This window comes from Stegostoma tigrinum, chromosome 23, assembly GCF_030684315.1.
Source record: "Stegostoma tigrinum isolate sSteTig4 chromosome 23, sSteTig4.hap1, whole genome shotgun sequence".
NCBI classification, from domain to species: domain Eukaryota; kingdom Metazoa; phylum Chordata; class Chondrichthyes; order Orectolobiformes; family Stegostomatidae; genus Stegostoma; species Stegostoma tigrinum.
Genome location: NC_081376.1, coordinates 35000998 through 35025022, shown reverse-complemented (window position 1 = coordinate 35025022; position 24025 = coordinate 35000998). Strand labels below are relative to the sequence as shown.

The 24025-nt window shown below is 42.8% G+C and overlaps 1 protein-coding gene across 2 annotated transcripts; it reads left to right on the top strand.

The window, feature by feature from the left end:
- Positions 1-5773: 5773 nt before the first annotated feature.
- LOC125462337 (parvalbumin, thymic-like) lies at positions 5774-20443 on the top strand. 2 transcript variants are annotated; one of them, XM_059654064.1, is made up of 5 exons: positions 5774-5902; positions 8149-8216; positions 13676-13808; positions 17763-17872; positions 20376-20443. In XM_059654064.1, the coding sequence occupies exons 2-5, from the start codon at positions 8156-8158 to the stop codon at positions 20426-20428; spliced, it is 357 nt and encodes a 118-aa protein (XP_059510047.1). In that variant the 5' UTR covers positions 5774-5902; positions 8149-8155; the 3' UTR covers positions 20429-20443. The 2 variants fall into 2 exon arrangements, with proteins under 2 accessions (XP_059510047.1, XP_048408230.1); XM_048552273.2 differs by lacking the exon at positions 20376-20443 and adding an exon at positions 19632-19861 and having other exon boundaries at positions 5776-5902.
- Positions 20444-24025: the final 3582 nt, after the last annotated feature.

Sequence of the window (24025 nt, the reverse complement as noted above, 5' to 3'; positions counted from 1 at the left end):
GGGTTTTGCAGACATATGTTTCAGTGTTGCCCTCTGGTGGAATTTTGTGATAACTTTTAAAAGGCGACATAACTTTCTGCAGAAACGTAAATCAAATCAAATAGATGTTTTAGAAAGCCAACCTTCTGTGGAATTAAATAAAGCCACAAGAAAGGCTTTAATTTCCATCCCACATTTTAGCGCCTTGTGCCAATTCCAAAGCGCTTTGCAGCCTATTCACCTTTGAAGTGCAGTCACTGTCGCAAATGTAGGGTTAGACAGCATCTCTTTTGATGGCAAGAGCTTGGAAACAGCAATGCGATATAGGTTTCAGTTTTTTGTGACGGTTGCAGAATTGTTAAGAACATTAGGAGATAGGGAGAGGCTGAATAGGCTGGGGCTTTTTTCCCTGGAACATCAGAGGCTGAGGGGTGACCTTATGGAAGTTATTAAAATCACGAGGGGCATGGACAGGGTGAACAGCAAAGACCTTTTCCCCAGGGCCGGGGAGTCCAAAATTAGAGGGTATAGATTTAAGCAGAAAGGGAAAAGATTTTAAAGTGGCCAAAGGGACAACATTTTCATGCCCAGGGTGGAAAGTGTACTGAACCATCTGCCAGAGGAAGTGGTGGAGGCAGGTGCAATTACAAAATTTAAAAGACATCTGGATGGAAGGGTTTACAGGGATATGGGCCAACTGCTGTCATACAGTACTGGACTAATTCAGGAAATCCGGCTGGCACGGGCGAGTTGGACGGAAAGGTCTGTTTCTGTGGTGTACATCTCTATGACTCACAGAAATAACATTATTGGAACCTTTGCTTCCATAAATGGAGTTTTAGTATTCCTCTTTAAATTTCCTCTTAAAAACAGAACCTTTGATTAATTGGAGGAAGAATGAGGGCTGGACAGGAGAGTCAGAGAAGAAGGTGTTTTTTAATGCAGCGAGTTATAATGATCTGGAAACTACTGACTGAAAGTGTGGTGGCAACTGATTCGATATAACCACATTGGAGAGGGTTTGCAGGTTGAGAGCAGGGGAGTGAGGCTAATTGGATGGTGATTTTAAAAGAGACAGTGCAGGTACAGTGGGCCAAATGTCCTCCTTGTGTTCTGTGTGATTCCATTAAAACATGTTAGAGGCTACAATTTTATCAACAGCCAGGCAATGAGGGTAGCTGATTGCATCATACTCTTTATCATCTGAACTCATCTTCACGGCATCTGTGGATTGTACACAATGGAAGAAACTAGTCAGCGTCTCCAGTCTAATGGCATGCACACACTCACTCAGGACTAATCCATCACTGTCAAAGTTGATGGAGGAACTGGGAGGGGATCATATCATGCTCACCACAGGCTCTGGTTAGAAACCATAGGATCCTGGATCAGGATCTTGGGGATCTCAGGTGTACAGTTCCACTGTCCCCTCTTCACTGAACTATCCATAACCCACCCCAGTGGACAATGATGGGGCTCCCCGAGAGGGGGAGCTGCACAAACGGGACATGAGCCTCATATATTAGCCGAGGGCCCTGGGTACTTAGATGCAATGCCTCTGCCTGTTCTCATCAACATGCAAGGCGTGCCCCCTGCACACAGATAACTCACAGTTTGTGCTGAGATAATCCATCTGTGACGTTATCACGGCCCACACACATATACATTCCCAGCTGCTGTCCTGATTAGCTGGAGAAGCCCTCACACTGACCGCTTAATGCTTGAGCTCAATGTTGCCTGTGGGATCATTCTGGATGCAAAGACCGGTCACGTTTCCCACATGGCAACAGCAACTGGACTTTGAAAATATTAAACTGATGAAGAAAAGCTTTGGCAACTCCTGAAACCATGGAAGGGATTGTTTCATTGCAAGTTTGTTCTGAAAACAGTGGCATAACAGGTTCAAGAACCTGAATGGCCTGTTCTGTGACTGTTATAATTTTTCAGAATCAAACCAAGTCATCAATGTATATTGTTACTTAAGTTCTCCTGTGTTTTCTAATTAACTTTACTTAATCTATAACCATAAGACCACAAGTATTGCGCACAGGAGTAGGCCATTCAGCCCTTCTAGTCTGCTCCACCATTCAAAAGGATCATGTCAAATCTGAAAACTGAGCATACTAACAATATATTTTTGACCTCAGGGTATGATAGCTCAATTGGAATTGTATAGCCCCTTGAAGAAATCAACACATCAGGGAGCTCTTTAATGTCAAATTCCCATACATTGAAATAGTTAACCGTTAATCTGATAAATAATAATTGTAAAATAAAATTCTTAATCATGTTTGTTGTCTTGCACAATAGTAAATAATCCAGGCCTCCAGTGTCCTCTACCCCCACTTCATTAATCCTCTTGTGGTACTGTGGTAGTGTTCTTGCCTCTGAGCAAAGAGGCTCAGGTTCAAGTCCCACCTGTTCCAGACGTGTGCAATAGCATGGTTGATTAAAAATATCTAAACTATCAGGCCTATGAGGCTGAGGTTGCTGGTATCTAAACTATCAGGCCTATGAGGCTGAGGCTGCCAGTCCCCAGAGCCTGGAATACTGATTCTGGTAAATTCTGTAAATCACAGGGCACTGGGGAGATAGAGGACAGAGTGGTCCGCACTAATTCTGGTGCCAGTTGTGGCTCAGTTTCTCACCACGATGAATTCAAGTCTTCTTCCATGGCAACATTGTGAGCACAGAACTGACAGAGTCCTTCAGTGTCAGGTGCAGTCTTTTCATTGAGAACTTAACCTGGTGCCCTCACAAAGGAATATAACAGATCATAGAGAAACAACAGAGCATCTGTTCTCCTTGGTGTACCAGCCAATATTTATTCTCTCACCCAACAAGCTCAAAGTTTAGGCATTATCATGGTGATTTTGTGGGTTCTTGGTACATATAATTTCTCACTTCAAAAGTAATTACTTGACAATAATACGCTTTGCAACATCCTAAAGGTCATAAAAGGCACAACGCTAATTTAACTTGCTTTTCTTGGAGCCAGGAAATGGTTTGGGGCTAGATTGACCACATGTTGTATTCATGCTCACTACCACCTTCGCAAGGACAACTAGGGGTGGGCACCAAACTCTGGCTGAACCAGTGATACCCGCATCTCATGATAGAATACAAAAAAGAGCCTTCCCTCCAGCAAACAATAAGCTAAGGAAGAAAATTTTGTCTAGGTACCTGGATTTGGCTTCTCTTTTTCCTGAATACCACAGCAGCTTGTGAATTGATAAGCATGCAGAATCACCTTTCATCTTTCTTTTGATCTGACCCTGTTCCCTGTTACCTAAAACCCAGTAAAAGGGGTAGGTTTAAAGAAGCATCTTAGAGGCGAGCATGGTGGAGAGGAGTAGATTTGGAATTCCAGAGCTTAGGAACTAAGTTGCGTTGCTGCCAATGTAGAACAAATGTAGGTCAGCAAACACAGGGATGATAGGTCAACCATATAATTGTCTACAATATTCAACTTCCCAAAGACTACAGCATTAATTTTAATCCTGAACAGAGTGTAAATGTCAAACGAGTTGGTCTACATTTTGGTACCAGTTTATTTTAACTCCTTAGACTCAACGTAATGTTGTCATCTGAGTTCCACATTATGGGGGTACACTGGGCAGCTGCCAGCAAGAAGGGATTCCACACAAGAAAAAGAGGGGTAAAGTTGGAAAGAGGGATGTTGGAGGCAAATGAGCCACGCATCCCCAGCCTCCACAACTCTGCAATGGAAATTAATTTCATATACTTGGAGTGTCTCTTCATCCTTCACCACCAACTGCCCATAGCGGTCTGCACACTTGGGCTCAGGTTGATACGAACTTTATGGCATACCCAATTTATGCACCTAGTGGGGTAAGGGACACCATCCCACCTGTTACCAAAACCAGCCATGGTAAACTTGGAAACTGGCAGGAATGAAACTATTCTATTCCTGGCAATGGGGAGAGATTTCACATTCTCTTCAATGTAAGGTTGCCACTTCACATCAGCATCTACATTCTATGTCCCAAATACCCTTTGCCAAATTTAATTACCATGTTATCAATGATTCATGCCCATCAGCAAGAACTGTTACTTTCTTTTGTGGACCATTATTCATGCTCAAAGTCTGGGTGTCCCTAAGAAGACTAGCATTTATTACACATCCCTATATACCTTGAGAAGTTAGGGTGAATTGTCTTCTCAAACTGCAACAGAAATTTGGCAAGGAGCCCGTAGGTTCACTTATTGCACTGCTAAAGGAACGCCAACATTTTGATGCAGGGATAGTGAAGGAATCGTGAATTAGATCCATTTAAGGAAGTTTTTGTGATTTGGAGAGTAATTTTTGGATGGTGATATCCCCATGAGTCTCCTCCCCATGTATTTGAGATAATGGCGATTTTATGTTTAGGAGGTGCTATTGAAGAACTACTTCATTTTAAAAAGTATTTGATAAATTTTGCAGTATTGAAACAGGGCACACAGCCCAACTGCTTCATGTCGCTGTTAAAGTGCTACACAAACTTCCTCCCACCTCTTTACATTAGTATCCTATCACAATGTCATTCTATTCCTTTCTCCCTCTTGTATTTTTCCAGATACCAGTTAAATGCAAACAAGCTGTTGGTTCTCAAACTGGGCTGAGCAGAGAACTCCCAGACTGCAATGGTCAAGGGAACAGTGAGACTCCAGCATTGGCAGTTCTTACTAACCTGAGGCACATTGTTTTTCCCCTGTGCTGTTGCCCTCTTTACTCCTTCTCTCCCCAGGCTCCTGCTTACTCCATTCTCCACTTTTTGCATGTTTCCACTCTCACAATGTGGGATTTCCCATTGCCCCTGCTGTTTCTTACATCTCCCTTGTATTTTTACCACAGACTGCTGTCCCTGGGCTATTGGTATCCTGCTCTCTCTGGGATAAAAGACTCTACAGGGAAAAGCAGGTACATCCATTCAATTGATATCTGTAAGCAACTAAAAGTTTTCACTCATGAATTGTTAAAATACTCTTTAGCTGTTGCATTTTCATGTAAACAACATTAAATACCGTATTATTATAATTTAGATGAGAGGTTCGGTAATTGATCACTTATTTGTAAAGGGTCCTTCAATTGAAAGCATTTGAGAGCCGCTGAACTCTCCTATTCACCTCAACCATTCCTTGCAATTGTAGGTTCTACATTTGAAATACTCCCTGAGTAAAGAACTTCCTCTTGAGGTCTCTATTGAATTGTTAGTGTCTGTTTTACAATTACGGTCACAAGTTGCCCCACAAGAGGAAATATCATCCTGCAGCTATCCTATCAGTCTTTGCATTTTTAAAGGCCTTTTTCAGGTCATCCCTCAGCCTGCCTCTTGTCTAGAAACAAGAGTCCCAGCTCATCTGCTGAGCTACAGGGTGTACATCACTGCCGTGTAACACTGCTCAAAGTTATCTGATGGAGTCTAAAAATGGCTAAATGTTCATAGCAAAGTAATGGAACAGCTCCAGATGGAGCTGGGATGGAAAACATGTCATAAACACAGTGCCACCCCTGCTGTTCTTGGCCATCTACCTAAAGGTGACCACACAGCATATCAGGCCATGGTGAAAGGAAATGAAAGTAGTGAAGGGGGAGTGTTGGTGAGAACCCAGAGAGATCAGCCATCACTCATCAACCAGCACCATCATCCCTCACCTGCAGCACTGCTAATCACTTTCCACATTCTCCCTCTCTCACACGTAACAGGGAAAACATATTTTTGGTGGTTCCCAAGCAAAATGATGAGAACAAGCCAAGACATAGTCTCTGCCCTTTTGTAAATGAGCCATAACGCTGAAATCTGCCTATGCTATGCAGAATGAATGATATATAAAGGAGCAGGAACACTGTAGATACTACTCAGCTTTGCTCAATCTGCCCTGACATTGGCTGTCACTGTGGAGGAAGGATCAAAGTTAGGTGAGTGGTCCTAGACTTTTTCTCTCTTTCAGCATCAGAGCAGATCAGAAAGTGACCCTCTATCAGATTTAGGAAGTGGAGGTCTGAACCCAGCCTTGGAGTATTTCCACCCCTACATCAACAATTTAGCTTTAATATCCTGTTCTAGCAGAATCCGTGAATGGAAAATGCAACTTTGACTCTGAATACTGGACTGAAATCCTATGGGTGTGAATGGGTCGCCTCACTTCATCTCCCCATCAGCTCCTGCTACTTCATCATGTGGGTTTCAGGAAACCTAAAATCCTTCCACCTGTATAGGGCTAAACCCTACCCCCATCAGCTGGGATAATACAAAGAAACAAAGAAACAAAGAAACCTACAGCACAGGAACAGGCCCTTCGGCCCTCCAAGCCTGTGCCGATCAAGATCCTCTGTCTAACCTGTCATCTATTTTCTAAGGGTCTGTGTCCATTTGTTCCCTGCCCATCCATGTACCTGTCCAGATATATCTTAAAAGACGCTAACGTGCCTGCGTCTACCACCTCCGCTGGCAACGCGTTCCAGGCGCCCACCACCCTCTGTGTAAAGAACTTTCCACGCATATCTCCCTCAAACTTTCCTCCTCTCACTTTGAACTCATGACCCCTAGTAATTGAGTCCCCCACTCTGGGAAAAAGCTTTTTGCTATCCACCCTGTCTATACCCCTCAAGATTTTGTAGACCTCAACCAGGTCCCCCCTCAACCTCCGTCTTTCTAATGAAAATAATCCTAATCTATTCAACCTCTCTTCATAGCTGATAGTTACAATGATAGTTCAGACCACAGCATGTGAGTTTATGCCAGGCTTGTCAAACTATTAATCAACCTTCCAATCTATCCACTACTTCTCCTATGAAATAGTGTGAAGATATAACTTCTATAAACCTTACATTGTATTTCACTTTGTGAGAGTGAATACCTTTTACGTTATACAACTTTACAGCGACAAGGCGTAATTACATGCTTATTTATTAGGTTTTATTTTGTGGTCCTGTGAGGGGATTTGTAATCTATAAGGGCCATAACCAGGTAAGATTTTGTTTTAAATAATTTTTCCTAGGAATGAATAGCAATCCCACTCAGGTGCATAAGCCCCAATAGGTGTCAGTTACTCCTCCTCCCATTCAGCTATCAGGTACAATTAAACTGTCCTTTTACTCAAATTCTGCTCCAAGAAAAATAAAACGTTACTTTATCAATCCTTGGCCTACTGCATCCCGATGTGGCCTCCTCTACATCAGTGAGACCAAGTAGAGACTCAGAGATCGCTTTGTATAGTATCTGCACTCTGATCGTGACAAATGACAACACCTTCTGGTTGCGAACCATTTTAACTCCCCCTCCCAGTCCCCGGATGACATGTCTATCCTGGGCCTCCTCCAGTGTCACAAAGACACCGCCCACGGCCTGGAGGAGCAGCACCTCATATTCTGCCTTGGGAGCCTACAGCCCAATGGTCTAAACATGGATTTCTCCAGTTTTAAAATCTCCCCACCCCCCCCCACCCAGGTCTCAGCCCATGACCAACCCTCCCTCACATCCCCAACGACTTGACCTGGGACAACCTGTCCATCTTCTCTCCCACCCCTCCCACCTCACTGACCAATCCCCACCAATGCCGACCTGCACTCACCTATAACCATCCCCTCAGTGGTTAGCACTGCAGCCTCCCAGTGCCAGGGACCCAGGTTCAATTCCAGCCTCAGGCAACTGTCTGTGTGGAGTTTGCACATTCTCCCCGTGTCTGCGTGGTTTCCTCTGGGTGCTCCAGCTTCCTCCCACAGTCCAAAGATGTGCAGGCTAGGTGGGTTGGTCATGCTAAATTGCCCGTAGTTTTCAGGGGTGTGTGGGTTATAGGAGGATGGGTCTGGGTGAGATTCTTCAAGGGGCGGTGTGGACTTGTTGGGCCGAAGGGCCTGTTTCCACACTGTTGGGAATCTAATCTAATCTAATCTACCTTCCCCAGCCCTACCCCTCCTGGCTCTATTTATTTCTGAGCTCTCTTCCCTTTCCCCATTTCTGAAGAAAGGTCCCAACCCAAAATGTCAACTTTCCCGCACCTCAGATGCTGCTTGGCCTGCTGTGTTCCTTCAGCTTCATACTGTGTATTTTTGTGAATACAATTCTGTGAAATAGTGTGTTTGCAAAAAAATTCTGTTTTTCCAGCTGTAACACTAGAGTTTAAAACTTTACATGACATTTCAGTTTTATTTATCTCTGATAGTTTTACCATGAAAATCACTGACATCCTGGGAGCTAGTGACATCAACTCTGCAATCTTACAATGCAAAGGTAACATTTTCATTTTCCGTGGTTTAAATTGCTAAAACAAAATGGCAGAAACGTTACAGGGATTTTAGATGAATAAATAATGATCAGAATCTGAGATTATTGCATTACTTCTTAAAACAGGAGTCTAGATACCAAAATGGGCAAGGGGGAAATGATTAGTACTTTTAATTTCAAAAATATACTTTATCCATAAAAGATAACTTTATGTATGCATAGCCACAAACGTAGTTCTGTTCTGTTCAGTAGCATACCAAGGAAACAAACAAACATTGGAGTTTGAATTTATTCAAACCAAAGGCCCCTCTTATTTGAACCAGACTATATTTACTTGCATTTGAGACGTGGGACAGTCCGATAACGGAACAGGACCCAAGTTAACATTGACAGAAGGGTCTCAGACAGTAGTCTTTCCCAACTTTGCCTTCATGGCAGCTGACCCTAGCCCTACTGCGTCCCACAGCACATAGTCCTGGTCCCTGTAATGTGCCAGTCTGCAACACTCAGTCAGGTTCAATTCCCTGTCCTGGAAGTCCAACAAGTTTCAGGCAGAAAAAAGAGCATCTTTCATGAGTTGATGGTCCTCCATGCACCGTCAATGTTTGCCCCCATGTGTGGAACAGACTGAGGAGTGCAGAGTCCTGTGTCATGGAGCTGATCAGGACAAACTTCAACAAAAAAACCACTGCATCATTCTCCAGACTTCCCTTGCAAAAGCTCATTCCAGAAGGAGATGTGTATCAATCTCTATCCCCAGCAGCTGCTTCAAGGGAGGTGTGTGTTAGTACAAACAGACCAGTCTTACAAGAAGGATCTCACCGGTAGTTTCTTTCTCACCACCAGCCGAGCAATGTCTTGGTGCTTGTTGGAAAGTAACTCCTGAGGAAAGAACTAGTTTGTTTCTCAAAGAAGACACTTAGCATTACTGCGACAGAGCATGCTGAAGGAATGGTCTTCCAATGGTGTCAACTCTGGCTCAGTGGTAGCATTCTCATTTATAAATTGAAGGTCATTGTTTGAAGGTTTGAATGCATAATCAGGTTTCACATTCCAGTTCAGTATGGTGGGCATTCTGTGTTCACAGAAGTGTTGTCATTCAGATAAGGTCTAAACTGAGGACGCTGTCTACCCACACAGTTAGATGCAATAAACATTATGGCTGGCGCTTTGAAGAAAAGGATAGGTCTCCCCAGTGTCTCGGGAACAATATTCAGCCATCACTAAAACAGATGATCTCATTGTTCAGTCCAAATTGGCAACCACATTTCTATATTAATGTAATGACTTCAAAAGATCTTAATTGGCTCCAGAGATAACAAGGTGTAGAGCTGGATGAACACAGCAGGCCAAGCAGCATCAGAGGAGCAGGAAGGCTGGCGTTTTGGGCCTAGACCCTTCTTCAGGAATGGGGGAAGGGGAAGGGGGATCTGAAATAAATAGGGACAGAGGGGGGAGGTGGATCGAAGATGCATAGAGGAGAAGATAGATGGAGAGGAGACAGACCGGTCAAAGAGGCGGGCATTTTCTCAAGGGGGTGGGATGAGGTTAGTAGGTAGGAGACGGGGGTGGGGCTTGATGTGGGAGGAGGGGATAGGTGGGAGGAAGGACAGGTTAAGGAGGCGGGGATGAGCTGGGCTGGATTTGGGATGCAGTTGGGGGAGGGGAGATTTTGAAGCTTGTGAAACCCACATTGATACCATTGGGCTGCAGGGTTCCCAAGCGGAATATGAGTGACTGTTCCTGCAACCTTCGGGTAGCATCGTTGTGGCACTGCAGGAGGCCCATGATGTACATGTTGTCTGAGGAATGGGAGGGGGAGTTGAAATGGTTCACGACTGGGAGGTGCAGTTGTTTATTGTGAACCGAGCGGAGGTGTTCTGCAAAGCAGTCTCCAAGCCTCTGCTTGGTTTCCCCAATGTAGAGGGAGCCACAACAGGAACAGCAGAAGCAGTATACCACATTAGCAGATGTGCAGGTGAACATAGAACATAGAACATAGAACAATACAGCGCAGATCAGGCCCTTCAGCCCTCGATGTTGCGCTGACCTGTGAACTAATATTTTGCATTAGCCAAATACCTGGATATTGGGCATTCCGCTCCATTGGGCCACCATATTATTGAGCTAATATCACTCGGATAATGTACAGGGAGGCAGTGCATGTCGATACCAGATCTCGTTTGGGATCAGTGTACTAACACCTTAGAGAACGAGAGCAGTTACTTCACTTCTTTGAAAGCTGCAACTTGGCTACGTGACCATTTCCAAGGCTGATTCTTTTTTTGAGAGTTGATGGAAAGATGTCAGTATAGAGTCCAGATTGTGTCTGCTTGATGTGGAAAGTCTTCTTGGGGCCTGGGATGGGGGTGACGGAAGAGGTGTAGGGGCAGGTGTAGCACTTCCTGCGGTTGCAGGGAAAAGTGACGGTTGAAGTGGGGCTGGAAGGGAGTGTGGAGTGGACAAGGGAGTCTTGCAGAGAGTGGTCCCTCCAGGAAGCAGATAAGGGTAGGGAGGAAAAAGTGTCTTTGGTTATGGTGTCGGATTGTAGATGGTGGAAGTGTCAGAGGATGATGCGTTGGATCTGGAGGTTGGTGGGGTGGTATGTGAGGATGAGGGGGATTCTGTTTTGATTGTTATTGCGGGGAGGTGGTGTGAGGGATGAATTGCAGGAAATGCGGGAGACACGGTCGAGGCCGTTCTTGACCACGGAGGGAGGGGAGTTGCAGTCCTTGAAAAACTAGGACATCTGTGATGTACGGGAGTGGAATGCCTCATCCTGGGAGCAGATGCGGTGGAAGCGAAGGAATTGGGAATAGGGGATGGCATTTTTGCAGGAGGGTGAGTGGAAGGAGGTGCATTCTAGGTAGCTGTGGGAGTCGGTGGGCTTGAAACGGATATCGCTTTCTATGTGGTTGTCGGAGATGGAGACAGAGAGGTCCAGGAAGAAGAGAGAGGTATTAGAGATGGTCCGGGTGAACTTACATTCGGGGTGGAAGGTGTTGGTGAAGTGGATGAACTGTTCAAGCTCCTTGTGGGTGCTCTAGGTGGCTCTGATACAGTCATCAATGTAACGGAGGAAGAGGTTGGGTTTAGGGCCAGTGTAGAGACGGAAGAGGGATTGTTCCATGTATCTTAACAAGAGGCAGGGATAACCTGGTCCCGTGTGGGTGCCCATGGCCACCCCCTTTGTCTGTAGGAAGTAGGAAATTGGCTCTAAAGCACTTTGGGATACTCTAAGGTTGTGAAAGATGATAGATAAATGCAAATCATTTATTTCTCCCACTGTTTAGATATGTAATCCCTTTCACTCTGATACTCTAGTTGGAAACCAATACAGTATAAATTCTGATGGATTCAATGGAATTAACATTGACTGAGTTCAAACAGACCTTCTTGCTAGAATTTGCTAAGTAGCTACCCACTGCAAAGAAGGTGTAATTTATCCTGTGCACCATTGGTTTTGGTGGGAGGAGGGAAGCTGAAGTGGCTGAAAGACTGTCATCTGTCATACAGTTGCACAGCACAGAAACAGGCCCTGCTGTCTGTGCCAACCAGGCATCCCAATTTGATCTGCAGAAGAGTCTCCAGACCTGAAACGTTAACTCTGTTTTCTCCTCCACAGATGCTGCCAGACCTACTGAGCTTTTCTGGCAACTTTGTTTTTGTTCCCAATTTGATCAAATCCCATTTACAAGCATTTGGCCCATATCCTGCTAAATCTTTCCTATTCATACACCCATCCAGATGCCTTTTAAATGTTGTTATTGTATCTGCCCATTCTACACACGCAATATATTCTGTGTGAAAAAGTTAACCCTCAGGTCCTCCTTCAATCTTTCCCCTCTCACTTTAAACCCATGCCCTTTAGTTCTGGTCTCCGCTGCTGTAGGCAAAAGACCTTGGCTATTCACCCTATCCATGCCCCTCATAAGTTTATAAACATCTATAAGGTCACCCCTCAGCATCCAATGCTCCAGGGAGAAGAGCCCCAGCCTGCTCAGTCTCTCCTATAACTCAAACCCTCCAACCCTGGCAACATCTTTGCAAATGTTTTCTGCACCCTTTCAAGTTTAACAACATCCTTTCTATAGGAAGGCTGCCAGAATTGTAGACGGCATTCTGAAAGTCACCTAAAAATTGTACTGCTGCAATATGACTGCCTGACCTCTATAATCAATGCACTGACCAATGAAAGAAACTATGCTAAACTCCTTCTCCATCACCTTATCTACCTCTGAATCCACTTTCAAAGAACTATGCACCTGCACTATGAGGTCTCTTTGAATAGCAACACTCCACAGAACCTTACCATTAACTCTAATAGTCTGCCCTGGTTTGCCCTACCAAAATGAGGTACCTCACATTTGTCAAAATTAAACTCCATCTGCCACTCCTGAGACCATTGACCATCTGATCAAAGCTCTGTTGTACTCTGAGATAATCTTCTTCACTGTCCATTACACCAGCAAGTTGTCATATTGCTGCCAATGCAGTGATGTTTGGAATGTTCCAAATTTGTCCCAAACTCATGCATGTCTGAAATAACAACATTCCTGATCCTATGAAATTTCATAGCCACTAATACAACTAACACTAATAAATCCACTGGGGAATGCAGAAGAAGTGTTTTACATAGGCAGTGGTTAATATGAAGAGTTCACCACCGCAAGGAGGGTTTGATACAAATAAGAGAAAAATAAATAAATGCATGGGGGAGAATGGAATAGAAGAATACAATGATAGGAAGAACTGAAGAGAGGCAGGAGAAGACTTGTGTAGGCATAAATGCAGGCATGGGTCAGTTGGGTCAACTGGCATATTTTCTTCTGCTTATTCAATGTAATTCTATGCAATTCTCTCAAATCAGATAAAGTAGAGCTGCACAAGTTGATGTAAAGCTTGCTTCTAATGATGAGGCCATCAGAAAAGTTTGAAAATAAAGCATTTACAGAAGATTTCCATGGTTGGAAAATTAAAGATGTTGCATCGCTTTTGACTTAAATCATAATTTCAGACCTTAAAAATGCCACCTCCTTGCTGATTGCAGTTATATTGCAATACACAATAGTGCAAAGTCAGTGTAATTAAAATCTCCTGGTATAATAGTGGATTTCCCAAAGGTCTGGTATTGTTATATTTCAATGTAATGTGTGTTGCCAAATGCACCTCTGCGTAAAATTGTGACAGAAGTCCTGAGGGTTCAAATCAGAATGTGCAATATCAGCAATGATCATATTAATGTTGGGATGAAATTCATTTGCTTGCTATTTTAGTGAAGACAGTAACTCTTTAATAGTATCACACAGCAGCACTCTAACTGTGAAGAACTTGAGGATTCTTTGTGGCCCATCTGAATTTGATACTCAGCTGGGGATCAAAGTTGTATCACTGCTGCATAAAGACTGGAGGCCGTTCTCAATGCTCTTCCTCAAGTCCTCTGCGTGTGTCTTTTCCCATCACAGCTCCTGAGTCATTTGACTTCAAGAAGTTCTTCGAAGCATGTGGTCTGTCCAAGAAATCCACGGAGGAGGTGAAGAAAGTCTTTGCAATTCTGGATCAGGATGGCAGTGGCTTCATCGATAAAACTGAGCTCAAGTAAGGACACATTGCCCATAAAGTCATGAAAATCTACAGGGTAGATCTTAGCATTCACTACCAGCCCCTGGGCAGCAATCTGACTGAGCCAAATGCCTGTTATTTATTGGCCCATCCACTCTTCATTTCATAGATTTTTGCCTTGACTTTAAAATTCTTTATTTTCTTCTACATGGACATAACTACCTTTATATTGTAACTCACCTCAGTACTGCCTCTGTGACAAGTTGTGTATCTCAGACAAAGTGTGCCTGGCATCATAGCCGATGTGGCAATCTTATGATCGTCATCACAGACCACATGGTCTAAATTCAGTGGAATTCATTGCCACAGAGTGCAGTGGAGGCCGGGACGTTAAATGTCTTCAAGGCAGAGATTGATAAATTCCTGATCTCACAAGGAATTAAGGGCTATGGGGAGAGTGCAGGGAAGTGGAGTTGAAATATCCATCAGCCATGATTAAATGGCAGAGTGGACTCGATGGGCCAAATGGCCTTACTTCCACTCCTATGTCTTATGGCCTTGTGGTCTTAAATAACAGAATGAGCAACTGAAATTGGTCTTGTTGGATGGTCTCACAAAATGGATGGTTCACAAATTGGCTGCAGGTTTTCTATCTGAAGCTATTTTTAATTCATTGATTTGAAAGGGAAAGGAACATGCAGAATTAAATTTATTGCCAACTGGAGGTCACCCACAACAGAAAATGGGGATCCTTTTATTTTTATTGCATTAGTAACTTTTGGAGTCAAATGGCCTAATCCTGATCCTAATGCGTGTGTTTGTAGGAACATACACATAGGAGAAGCAAATCAGTCCCTCAAACCTATTCTATCAATCACTGGTTGATTTGTGATCTAATTCCATATTTGTTCTCTATCTGTTCCACTCTCCCCACCTACACACACAAAAAATCTTATTTATTTCACAAGGCCGACCACGCCACAAACGCATTCAACCAGATTTGGTAAGACTATTTGAAGCATTTTACTAGAACTCAGAATCTCAGAAGATAGTTGCCCACAGAGCAACTTCTAGATCAGTTCCTTTTAAATTTCAGGCTTGTCGGGTAATTAACACCAGTGGCTGCCTTTTATCAGTTTCTGTTAATTGTTAGTTTGTGTTTTTGTTATAGTGCCCCATCTGGATCTGTTTAACCTGATTATAATTTTGTTTAAAAGAGAAGAAAGCCATGTTGAAAGGTTCTTAGCCACACAGATTCCCTATCAATAAGACAAAATCATCAACAGCAAATGCTGCAATTTATAAACAAATAAAACAGGAGCTATCAGAAAGACTCTACAGGTTGAGGGCAGGACTACGGGTGACATAGAACATAGAACATAGAACATTACAGCACAGTACAGGCCCTTCGACCCTCGATGTTGTGCCGACCTGTCATACCGATCTCAAGCCCATCTAAACTACACTATTCCATGTACGTCCATATGCTTGTCCAATGAGGACTTAAATGTACCTAAAGTTGGCGAATCTACTACCGTTGCAGGCAAAGCGTTCCATTCCCTTACTACTCTCTTGAGTAAAGAAACTACCTCTGACATCTGTCCTATATCTTTCACCCCTCAATTTAAAGCTATGCCTCCTCATGCTCACCGTCACCATCCTAGGAAAAAGGCTCTCCCTATCCACCCTATCTAACCCTCTGATTATTTTATATGTTTCAATTAAGTCACCTCTCAATCTTCTTCTCTCTAATGAAAACAGCCTCAAGTCCCTCAGCCTTTCCTCGTAAGACCTTCCCTCCATACCAGGCAACATCCTAGTAAATCTCCTCTGCACCCTTTCCAAAGCTTCCACATCCTTCTTATAATGCGCTGACCAGAACTGTAGACAATACTCCAAGTGCGGCCGCACCAGAGTTTTGTACAGCTGCAGCATAACCTCTTGGTTCCGGAACTCGATCCCTCTATTAATAAAAGCTAAAACACTGTATGCCTTCTTAACAGCCCTGTCAACCTGGGTGGCAACTTTCCAGGATCTGTGTACATGGACACCGAGATCTCTCTGCTCATCTACACTACTAAGAATCTTACCATTTGCCCAGTACTTTGCCTTCCGGTTACTCCTACCAAAGTGCATCACCTCACACTTGTAGGTCACACATAAGTCTGAGGAACTTAGCCAGAAGTGCACAGGATGTCACAAAAAGCTGCTTCTACATGCAAGGGACCTGGGTTCAATTCTACCCTTGAGCAATGGTCTATGTGGAGTTTGCACATTCTCCTTGTGTCAGCGTGGATTTCCTCTGGGTGCTCCAGTTTCCTCCCACTGTCCAAAGATGTGCAGGTTAAGTGGATTGACCATGCTAAATTGCCCATGATGCTCAGGGATGTTCATACTAGGTTGATTTAGCCACTGGAAATGTTGGGTTACAAGGATAGGCTGGGAGTTAAGCCTGTGTGGGATGCTCTTTGGAGGGTCAGTTTGGGCTGGATGGGCTAAATGGCTTGCTTTCACTCTGTAGGAATTCTATGATTCCAATTCCTGTGGCAAGAATGGGCGAGAGATAGTAGGAACTGCAGATGCTGGAGAATCTGAGATCACAAGGTGTAGAGCTGGATGAACACAGCAGGTCAAGCAGCATCAGAGGAGCAGGAAGGCTGATGTTTCAGGCCTAGACCCTTCTTCAGAATTCTGCTCTTTTTTGAAGAAGGTCTAGGTCCAAAATGTCAGCCTTCCTTCTCCTCTGATGCTGCTTGGCCTGCTGTGTTCATCCAGCTCTACACCTTATTATCACAAGAATGGGTGAGATGTTTGTGAGAATGGACACTCCATATTCCAATGAATGCTAAATGACTATCTGATTGCGGAGTTTTTTTCTTATTTCATCAGGAATGTTGATTTTATATATTAAAATAAACTTGATAGAAAAGCACGAATTAGTGGGTGGATTATTGAACAAAGAGAGTTTAACATGGTATTATCAGTTGAACAAAGTGTCAGTCATAGGTGTCAATCTACTGAATCACATTCTTGATAACTGATAGGATAACATGGTAATCATCAATCTTCATGAGTCATTCAAACAGCCTAACACTGACAGCTAATTAAACCATTGTTGTTCTATTCAATTGTAATTGGCTTAGACGACTTAATTGAACCAGATGCAAGACGAGAGCTTTTTTAAACATTGTTTAATATTTTTTAATATTGTCATCTAGAATTCACAGACAGTCAGAGTGGAGGATGCAGACTCAGTAGTAACTTTTAAAGAGAATCAGGATATATAGTTTAAAAGGAAATAACAGTTGCTGAAATACCAGGAAGGAGACAGGGAATAGGATGAGGGAATAGGATTAATTGGATAACTCTTGTAAGAAGTCAATGCAGGCAACATGGCCCTTCTTCTGTGTCAGATTGTTCTGTGTTTCTGAAATGGGATTGTCGGATTGTTTTAGTTTTGCCTGGAACCAATTTCTGAAATTCCCTTTTTTTTTGTATTTTCTGTGACGATCACATCAGGGCATCACCTCCTTCCTCCTATTGGCTCCTTCTCTGGCAGTGGTGCCATTTTAAAATTCATATTCTTTTCAAATCCTCCCCCTCCCCGACCTCACCCCATCCACCCCCACCATTTCTCTTTCCGCTCCTGGCCATTTCAATCTCCTCAAATCACATAAACCTCTAACATCTCTGCATTCCTCTAATTCTGCTCTTTTGCAAACCTATGATTTCTATTGTTCCCCTGATTGGCTCTAGAATTCCCTCCTATACCTCACTGCCTCTTTCTCCTCAAAATCAGTCCTTCAGATCTATCTGGTTGACCAAGTGTTTGGTCATCAGATGCATCTTGATGTGGTTGGCTGTAAATTTTGTTAAATAATCATTCCTATGTAGAGACTTGGGAGATTTAACCACATTAAAAACCACCAAATAAATACAATGCATTTTTTTATTGTGATTTGATCAGACAGTTGTGTTTCTCTCCTTCAGGTTGTTTCTTCAGTATTTCTCCAATGGTGCGAGACAACTGAGTGACAATGAGGCTCAATCCATGCTCTCTGCTGCAGACAATGATGGTGATGGTAAAATCAGGTTTGAGGGTATGTTTAAACAGTATTTAAAGAAAACATAGCCCAGGCCAAATGACTTCTGCATCTGTTCACTTGGGGAATCGTGACACATGTGCAAATTTGCTTCTCACCTGAGGGTCACTCTTACCTTGAGTCACTTCTGGAATTCCTAATAATGAATGTGTGAATTGTTGGACAGTTTACATTTATTTTTATTTTAACTTACAGTTTTTTAAAGAATTATTTTTGTTGATATGTCATTTTTTGCTTTTATGATAGTTCAAACACCACTAAACACCTGATGACATTATCCAGACAGACACTACAGTGTAGTACTGAGGGACTGCTTCACTATTGGAGATGACATCTTGGATGAAGTGTCATCCTGATGCTCTATCTGCCCTTTCTGGAAGATGTGAACCATCATAGAATCCCTACAGTGTGAAAACAGGCCATTTGGCCCAACAAGTCCACACTGTCCATCCAAACAGCATCCTGCCCAGACCCATTCCCCTACCTTTCCCACCTAACCTAAACATCCCTTAGCACTATGGGCAATTTAGCATGGCCAATCCACCTACCTTGCACACCTTTGGACTGTGGGAGGAAACTGGAGCACCCAAGAGAAACCCACACAGACACAGGGAGAATGTGCAAACTCCACACATAAAGTCACCTAAGGGTGGAATTGAACCTGGGCCCCTAGCACTGTGAGGCAGCAGTGCTAACCACTGAGCCACCGTGCCACCCCACCACTGAGCCACTGTGTATTTGAAAAATCCTATGCCACTATTTTGAAGAACAAAGGAGTTCTCTCTGGTGTCCTGAATAATTTTTATCTCTCTCAATCAACATTGCTAAAACAGGCAATCTATTACTGTCCTATTGTATTTTGTGGGAGCTACCTGCACTGGTATGAATTTCTACAGCACTTTGGGAACCCTGATTTAGTGAAGTGGGCTATAAAATTGCAAATACTTTCTTTTTAAAATGTAGCTTTTTTGACACATTTTATATCATGCAGGTTGCATTTTCAAAGTAACTGACTCTAGAGTCTGTTTCTCTGAGTTTGCCTTCTGTAACTCATGCTTGAAATAATAATCCTTAACAACTCTGCTAACATGTTTCAGTGCACTAAAAGATAAAGGAGATGCAATGCTCCGTCTTGTTCGTTCTCCAATCATTCCCCTTTTTCCATGTTTGTTGTTCCTTCTCTTTGTTTGCACATTTTCTATTGGTACAGCACTTTCAGTTGTTTTTGAAGAATGATCATTGCAATGAATGAAATTGCTTGTTTCTGTTTGTAACTATCTCTCCTCAAAATAATCACAGAACAAGTACTTGAAGGACAAAATATTGCAGAGCAGTTAATGCCACTTTTCAGCTCTCAGCCCATGCCCTTCCAGGTAACAACATCTCATGTGCACATCCAAGAACTTGTTAAATGTTGCAAACTTTTCTGCTTCCACTTCCCATTTCAGGTATCCAAATTCCCACCACTGTCTGAGTGAAAAATTCTCCTCCAATTCCCTTAAAATTTGCACTTACCCTAAACCCTTCTTGTTAGGACCCTTCAACTAAAACATCTAGGGCATTCCTTCACACTCTCCATTTACACCTTTCATAATGCTGGATGCTTTAACTGGGTCTCCACACCCCCCCCCACCCAACCTCCTCTGTTTCCTCCCCTGCCCAGTTTTGCTTAATCTTTAAAATGACAATATCTTCATTAGTCTGCTGTTTACCCTTCCAAGTGCAATCACATTTTTACCTAATGATCTTGTTGCAGAATTCCAGCAACTAGTTCAATCTTAAAGAAGACTAGAGATGGGAATAAGGAACTAATCAATGAAGCCTGCAGCCTGATGCATGCAGATATCCGAGTATCTGTACACTGTGTTTATATAATCAAGTAACATAAATGAAGTGTACGCTCCACAAATGCATTGTATAGACATGATTGATTTGTTTGCTTTTTAAAGGTCTCTCAAGACTAAATAAAATACTTATTGAAACCAAGTTTATGATGGGATTTAACTAAACTCTTTTGAAAAGTGCTAATGTATGATGCATTGATTGGACTTTATACAGTACAGATTGCATGAGAAGAGACTGAACTATCTGTTACTTTTGTTCAGATGAGATTTTAAACCAGGGCTTTGGCTGCTCTCTCAGATATGCATAAAAGACCAGGTGCTATTCAAAGGAGTAAAAAGGAGCTCTCCCTGGCATCCTAACAGACATTTAATCCGCAACCAACATCTCCAAAAAAAATTAGGTATCAGGAGCTTGCTGAGCTCAAATTTCCTGCTGCATTTCTTATGTTTCAACAGTGACTGAACTTCTAAAGTATTTTCTTGCTGTGAAACACAAAGGACAAATGCAAATTATTTCTCTATCTGCTCGTTGGCTAAAGGTCTGCCCAAGTGAACAGTGCTTGGTTGGGCACTGTAGCATTGTAGTTTGGTTACTAGATTAGCAGTCAACTAGCAAATCAGTTAATCAAGTAATCAATTACTTTTTACTTTACTAGTCATCAGTGGAGTTCAGACCATCACCAGAGCCTCCATGACCATGTTGATTTGAAGAGCCAGCTTGAAGGATGAAATGGTCTACCCCAATCCTAAACCCAGTGCTCCTAAGTTTCGATTGACAATCCAGGGGCATGAGTTCAAATCCTGATAAATAGCTGTTGAGAAATGATGTTCAGTTGATTAAATAAAACATGAAATATAAAGTTAGTATCAGTAATGGTGACCAGATGATCATGAAAAATAATATGATTCATATCTTTTATGGAATGACTCTGCCACGATTATCTGATCTGGCCTACATATGTCTCTAGACCCATAGTGACAGGGTTGACTCTGAAATATCCAGCAAGCCACTCAACTCCATTCAAGGAAGCGACTCACCATACTACCTTCTTCTATGGGTGGGACCTTGTCTTTGATGTCCACGTCTTGTGAATTAATTTTTGTTTGTAAAAATCTTTGTGCATTTGCCTTATTGCTGCCTAGGTTCAAGGGCAAATGTGAAATGATAAACTGCTTCAATCCCCAACATTCACTTGCTGCACTAATAGCTCAAGTTGGTGTAAATTTTAGATTCAAAGTTTTCTGATCCCCACTCCAGCTGAATTCTGGGTGATGAATGATAATGAAAGATGTGAAAGTGAACATGTTGGGGGAGGCTGGAAGAGATTTTTCAAAGAGATGGACAATTAAGCATTCACTTTTAGGAGGCATGGCCAATTTAGAATGTTCAGTTGGCTCTGTAGCAAGGAGGGACAATGTGAGTGCAGCAGACTCAAAGGAAGAGACCGATGCAGTAGAACTGTGAAGGCACCTTAAGGTGGAGGCACACTCTGAAGATTCATAAATACTGTGGCTATAGCTGCCAGATTATCACAGCTTTCTCTTGGATGGCCTGTAGCCCCAGTTGCGAACCTTGCAACCATTCCATCATGCTGCCAGATCTGTACTCCCCCCAAACACAGCTGGAAGCAAGAACAAGACCAGAAGGCTGGCCAGTGGATAAAACACCCACTTTCTAAACCTTTCTCTACCTTGGGAGCAACTAATCTCCTCAATGTTTATTATATGCCAGACATTGCTCAACACCTTTGTCACAATTGCCTGTTAAAGAAAACAAATGGGCTCTTGTGGAGCAGTGCTAATGAAGCAAAAGACCTGGGTTCAAGTCCCATGGGCTCCAGAGGTGTGTAATAAATTCACTGAACAGGTTGTTTATTAAAATACATATTAAGGAAAACAATCAGAACTGCACAAATAAGAAATCAGAGCTAGGTTTTTCTCCTGATCCCAACATTGAGACCAGATTTGGGGAAGGTCCTGAAACCACATTCAGCGGCAGCGAGACCAGCTCCACAATGTTAATCAGAGGCAGTGTTTTTAACACAGCTTCTAGGTTCCCCATCCAATTAAGGGATGCAGATGGCACTAGCACAGTAAGAATGGGAGCTGCTGAGAAATCCTGGGCTGCTTAATATGGAGGCACCCCAGAGGGAAGATTATCCGCATCCATTCTTGTTTCCAAGGATTGGGCCATCGACATCTATTGGATTGGCCGAAACTTAAGGGCAAAATACTGCAGTGGCTTTCCATTGCATTCTCCAGGATGGCTAACCAGGAAACTCTCCCACTCTTACAATCTGCCATTGGGTGTGCCAGGAGGATTTTCAAGCTGTTTCACCATATTACTGATTTACATTCCACAGGCAACAAGTCTTGTGCATTGTGCTATACAGTCCTCAATGGAAGGGTAAGTAAAGCAATTAAAAATCAAAGGGAAATGCTGGCAAATGGGACTAGATTAATTTAAAATATCTAGTCTGCACGAATGAGTTGGACAAAAGAGACTAGGCCCGAACATCAGCTTTTGTGCTCCTGAGATGCTGCTTGGCCTGCTGAGTTCATCCAGCCCCACACTTTGTTATTTCGGATTCCCCAGCATCTGCAGTTCCCATTATTCTTGAAATACTTCATCATTTTCATGGCCACATGATAACTCCACCCCTCCAACATGACTACCCCTTTGTCCAACCATTCTCCTGACGGCCCTCTGACCTGACCATCACACCCAACCACACCAACTTGACCCAATCACCCTTGGCTGTTCAGCATTCATCCACTAACCCATTGACTAACCCACACTTAAAAAGACTGCTGCCCATAGCTACTCCTGCCATGTGTTCTGTGGTCTGGGTCTTCCAGATTTGTCTCTCTTTCCCCATCCTCACACATCCATGGGAGCTCGTGCAACTGTGCTTTACCACCCGCCATCCAACTCTGCCTAAACCATGGCCTGCTATCTACTGCCCTCTCCTCCTTCCTGACTCTTCTGTGCTCAGGTGAAGGTCCCCAACAGATGCTACGCATTTCTTTAATAGTCCTGCAAATCTCAGAAGGAGCGAATTGCAGTAGCAATGTGCAGCCTCTGCTGTGAATATTTGTCCATATTATGGAATGGATATGAAAGTACAAAACATGATTTATGAGCATGATGGTAGAAGGGTGAGGTGGTGGTATATACACCTATCAGTAAAGATTGTATAATTATGGCTTTTCCAGAAATGAGAAGGCAAAGGGAGTGAGATGTTAAAGGCCTTTAGGATTATGATGCATTTAATAGAGTGGAAGTGGAGCAGGTGTTTTTATTTACAAGGGAGACTAGAAGTTGGGGCTATGAAAATGAATTAGTTACTAATAAATCCAGTTGGGAATTCAGAAGAAACTTCACTACTCAGAAAATAGCGAGAATTCAGAACTTGCTACTGCAGGGAGTATTGTAACCAATAGCCTTAAGAAGAAGTCAGATAAATAGACAAGAGTGAAATAAATAAAGGGTCCTGCTGATCAGGTGAGATGAAGAAGAATGAGGTAATATAAAATGAACCACAAATGTCAACATGGACCAGCTGGGCCAAATGGTCTGTTTCCGTGCCACGCATTCAATATAATTCTATGAAATTCTGATAAATGCAAACATTCATTGCTCACAATTAACCCTTTTAATGTAAATATTTAGAGAGTGTGGATTCTTCCTCCTTGCTTTGTGAAGATTTAAGTTTCTAAGAGTTGTGAGCCAGTATCTGCTCGTGGTACGTTCAGCCACAAGGACTAGCTCTGAAACAGGACAGTTAATGGTCTAGTGGGAACTGGGTGGAGCAGTGAATAAGAGATAATGGGAACTGCAGATGCTGGAGAATCCAAGATAATAAAGTATGAAGCTGGATGAACACAGCAGGCCAAGCAGCATCTCAGGAGCACAATAATCAGGAGCAGTGAATAAGACTGTTCTTGCCTGGAACCTAATCAAGCGTTGTCAGTTTCAAATCTTTAAACAATAGGCACCCAAGATTCACCTAAGGACAAGCAGGATGACAACAATGTTAAACAGATTGTTCTGTTGATTACTTTTATGATTTGTTTCATTCACTGAGCTCAAAGAATAGTCAATTCTCTTCACCTCTCTAATTCTGACATAAAGCTTACCTCCCACACTCAAGCATCACTAGGTTACAAAATTGAATCTTAAGCATAAAATATCACTGAAGAAATTGGGAATTTATATGAATTGAACTTGAATGAACTAGAACTTCAATGGTATCTTTTACACAACCAGGTTGTCCCAAAGTGCTTCACATCCAATTAAATATCT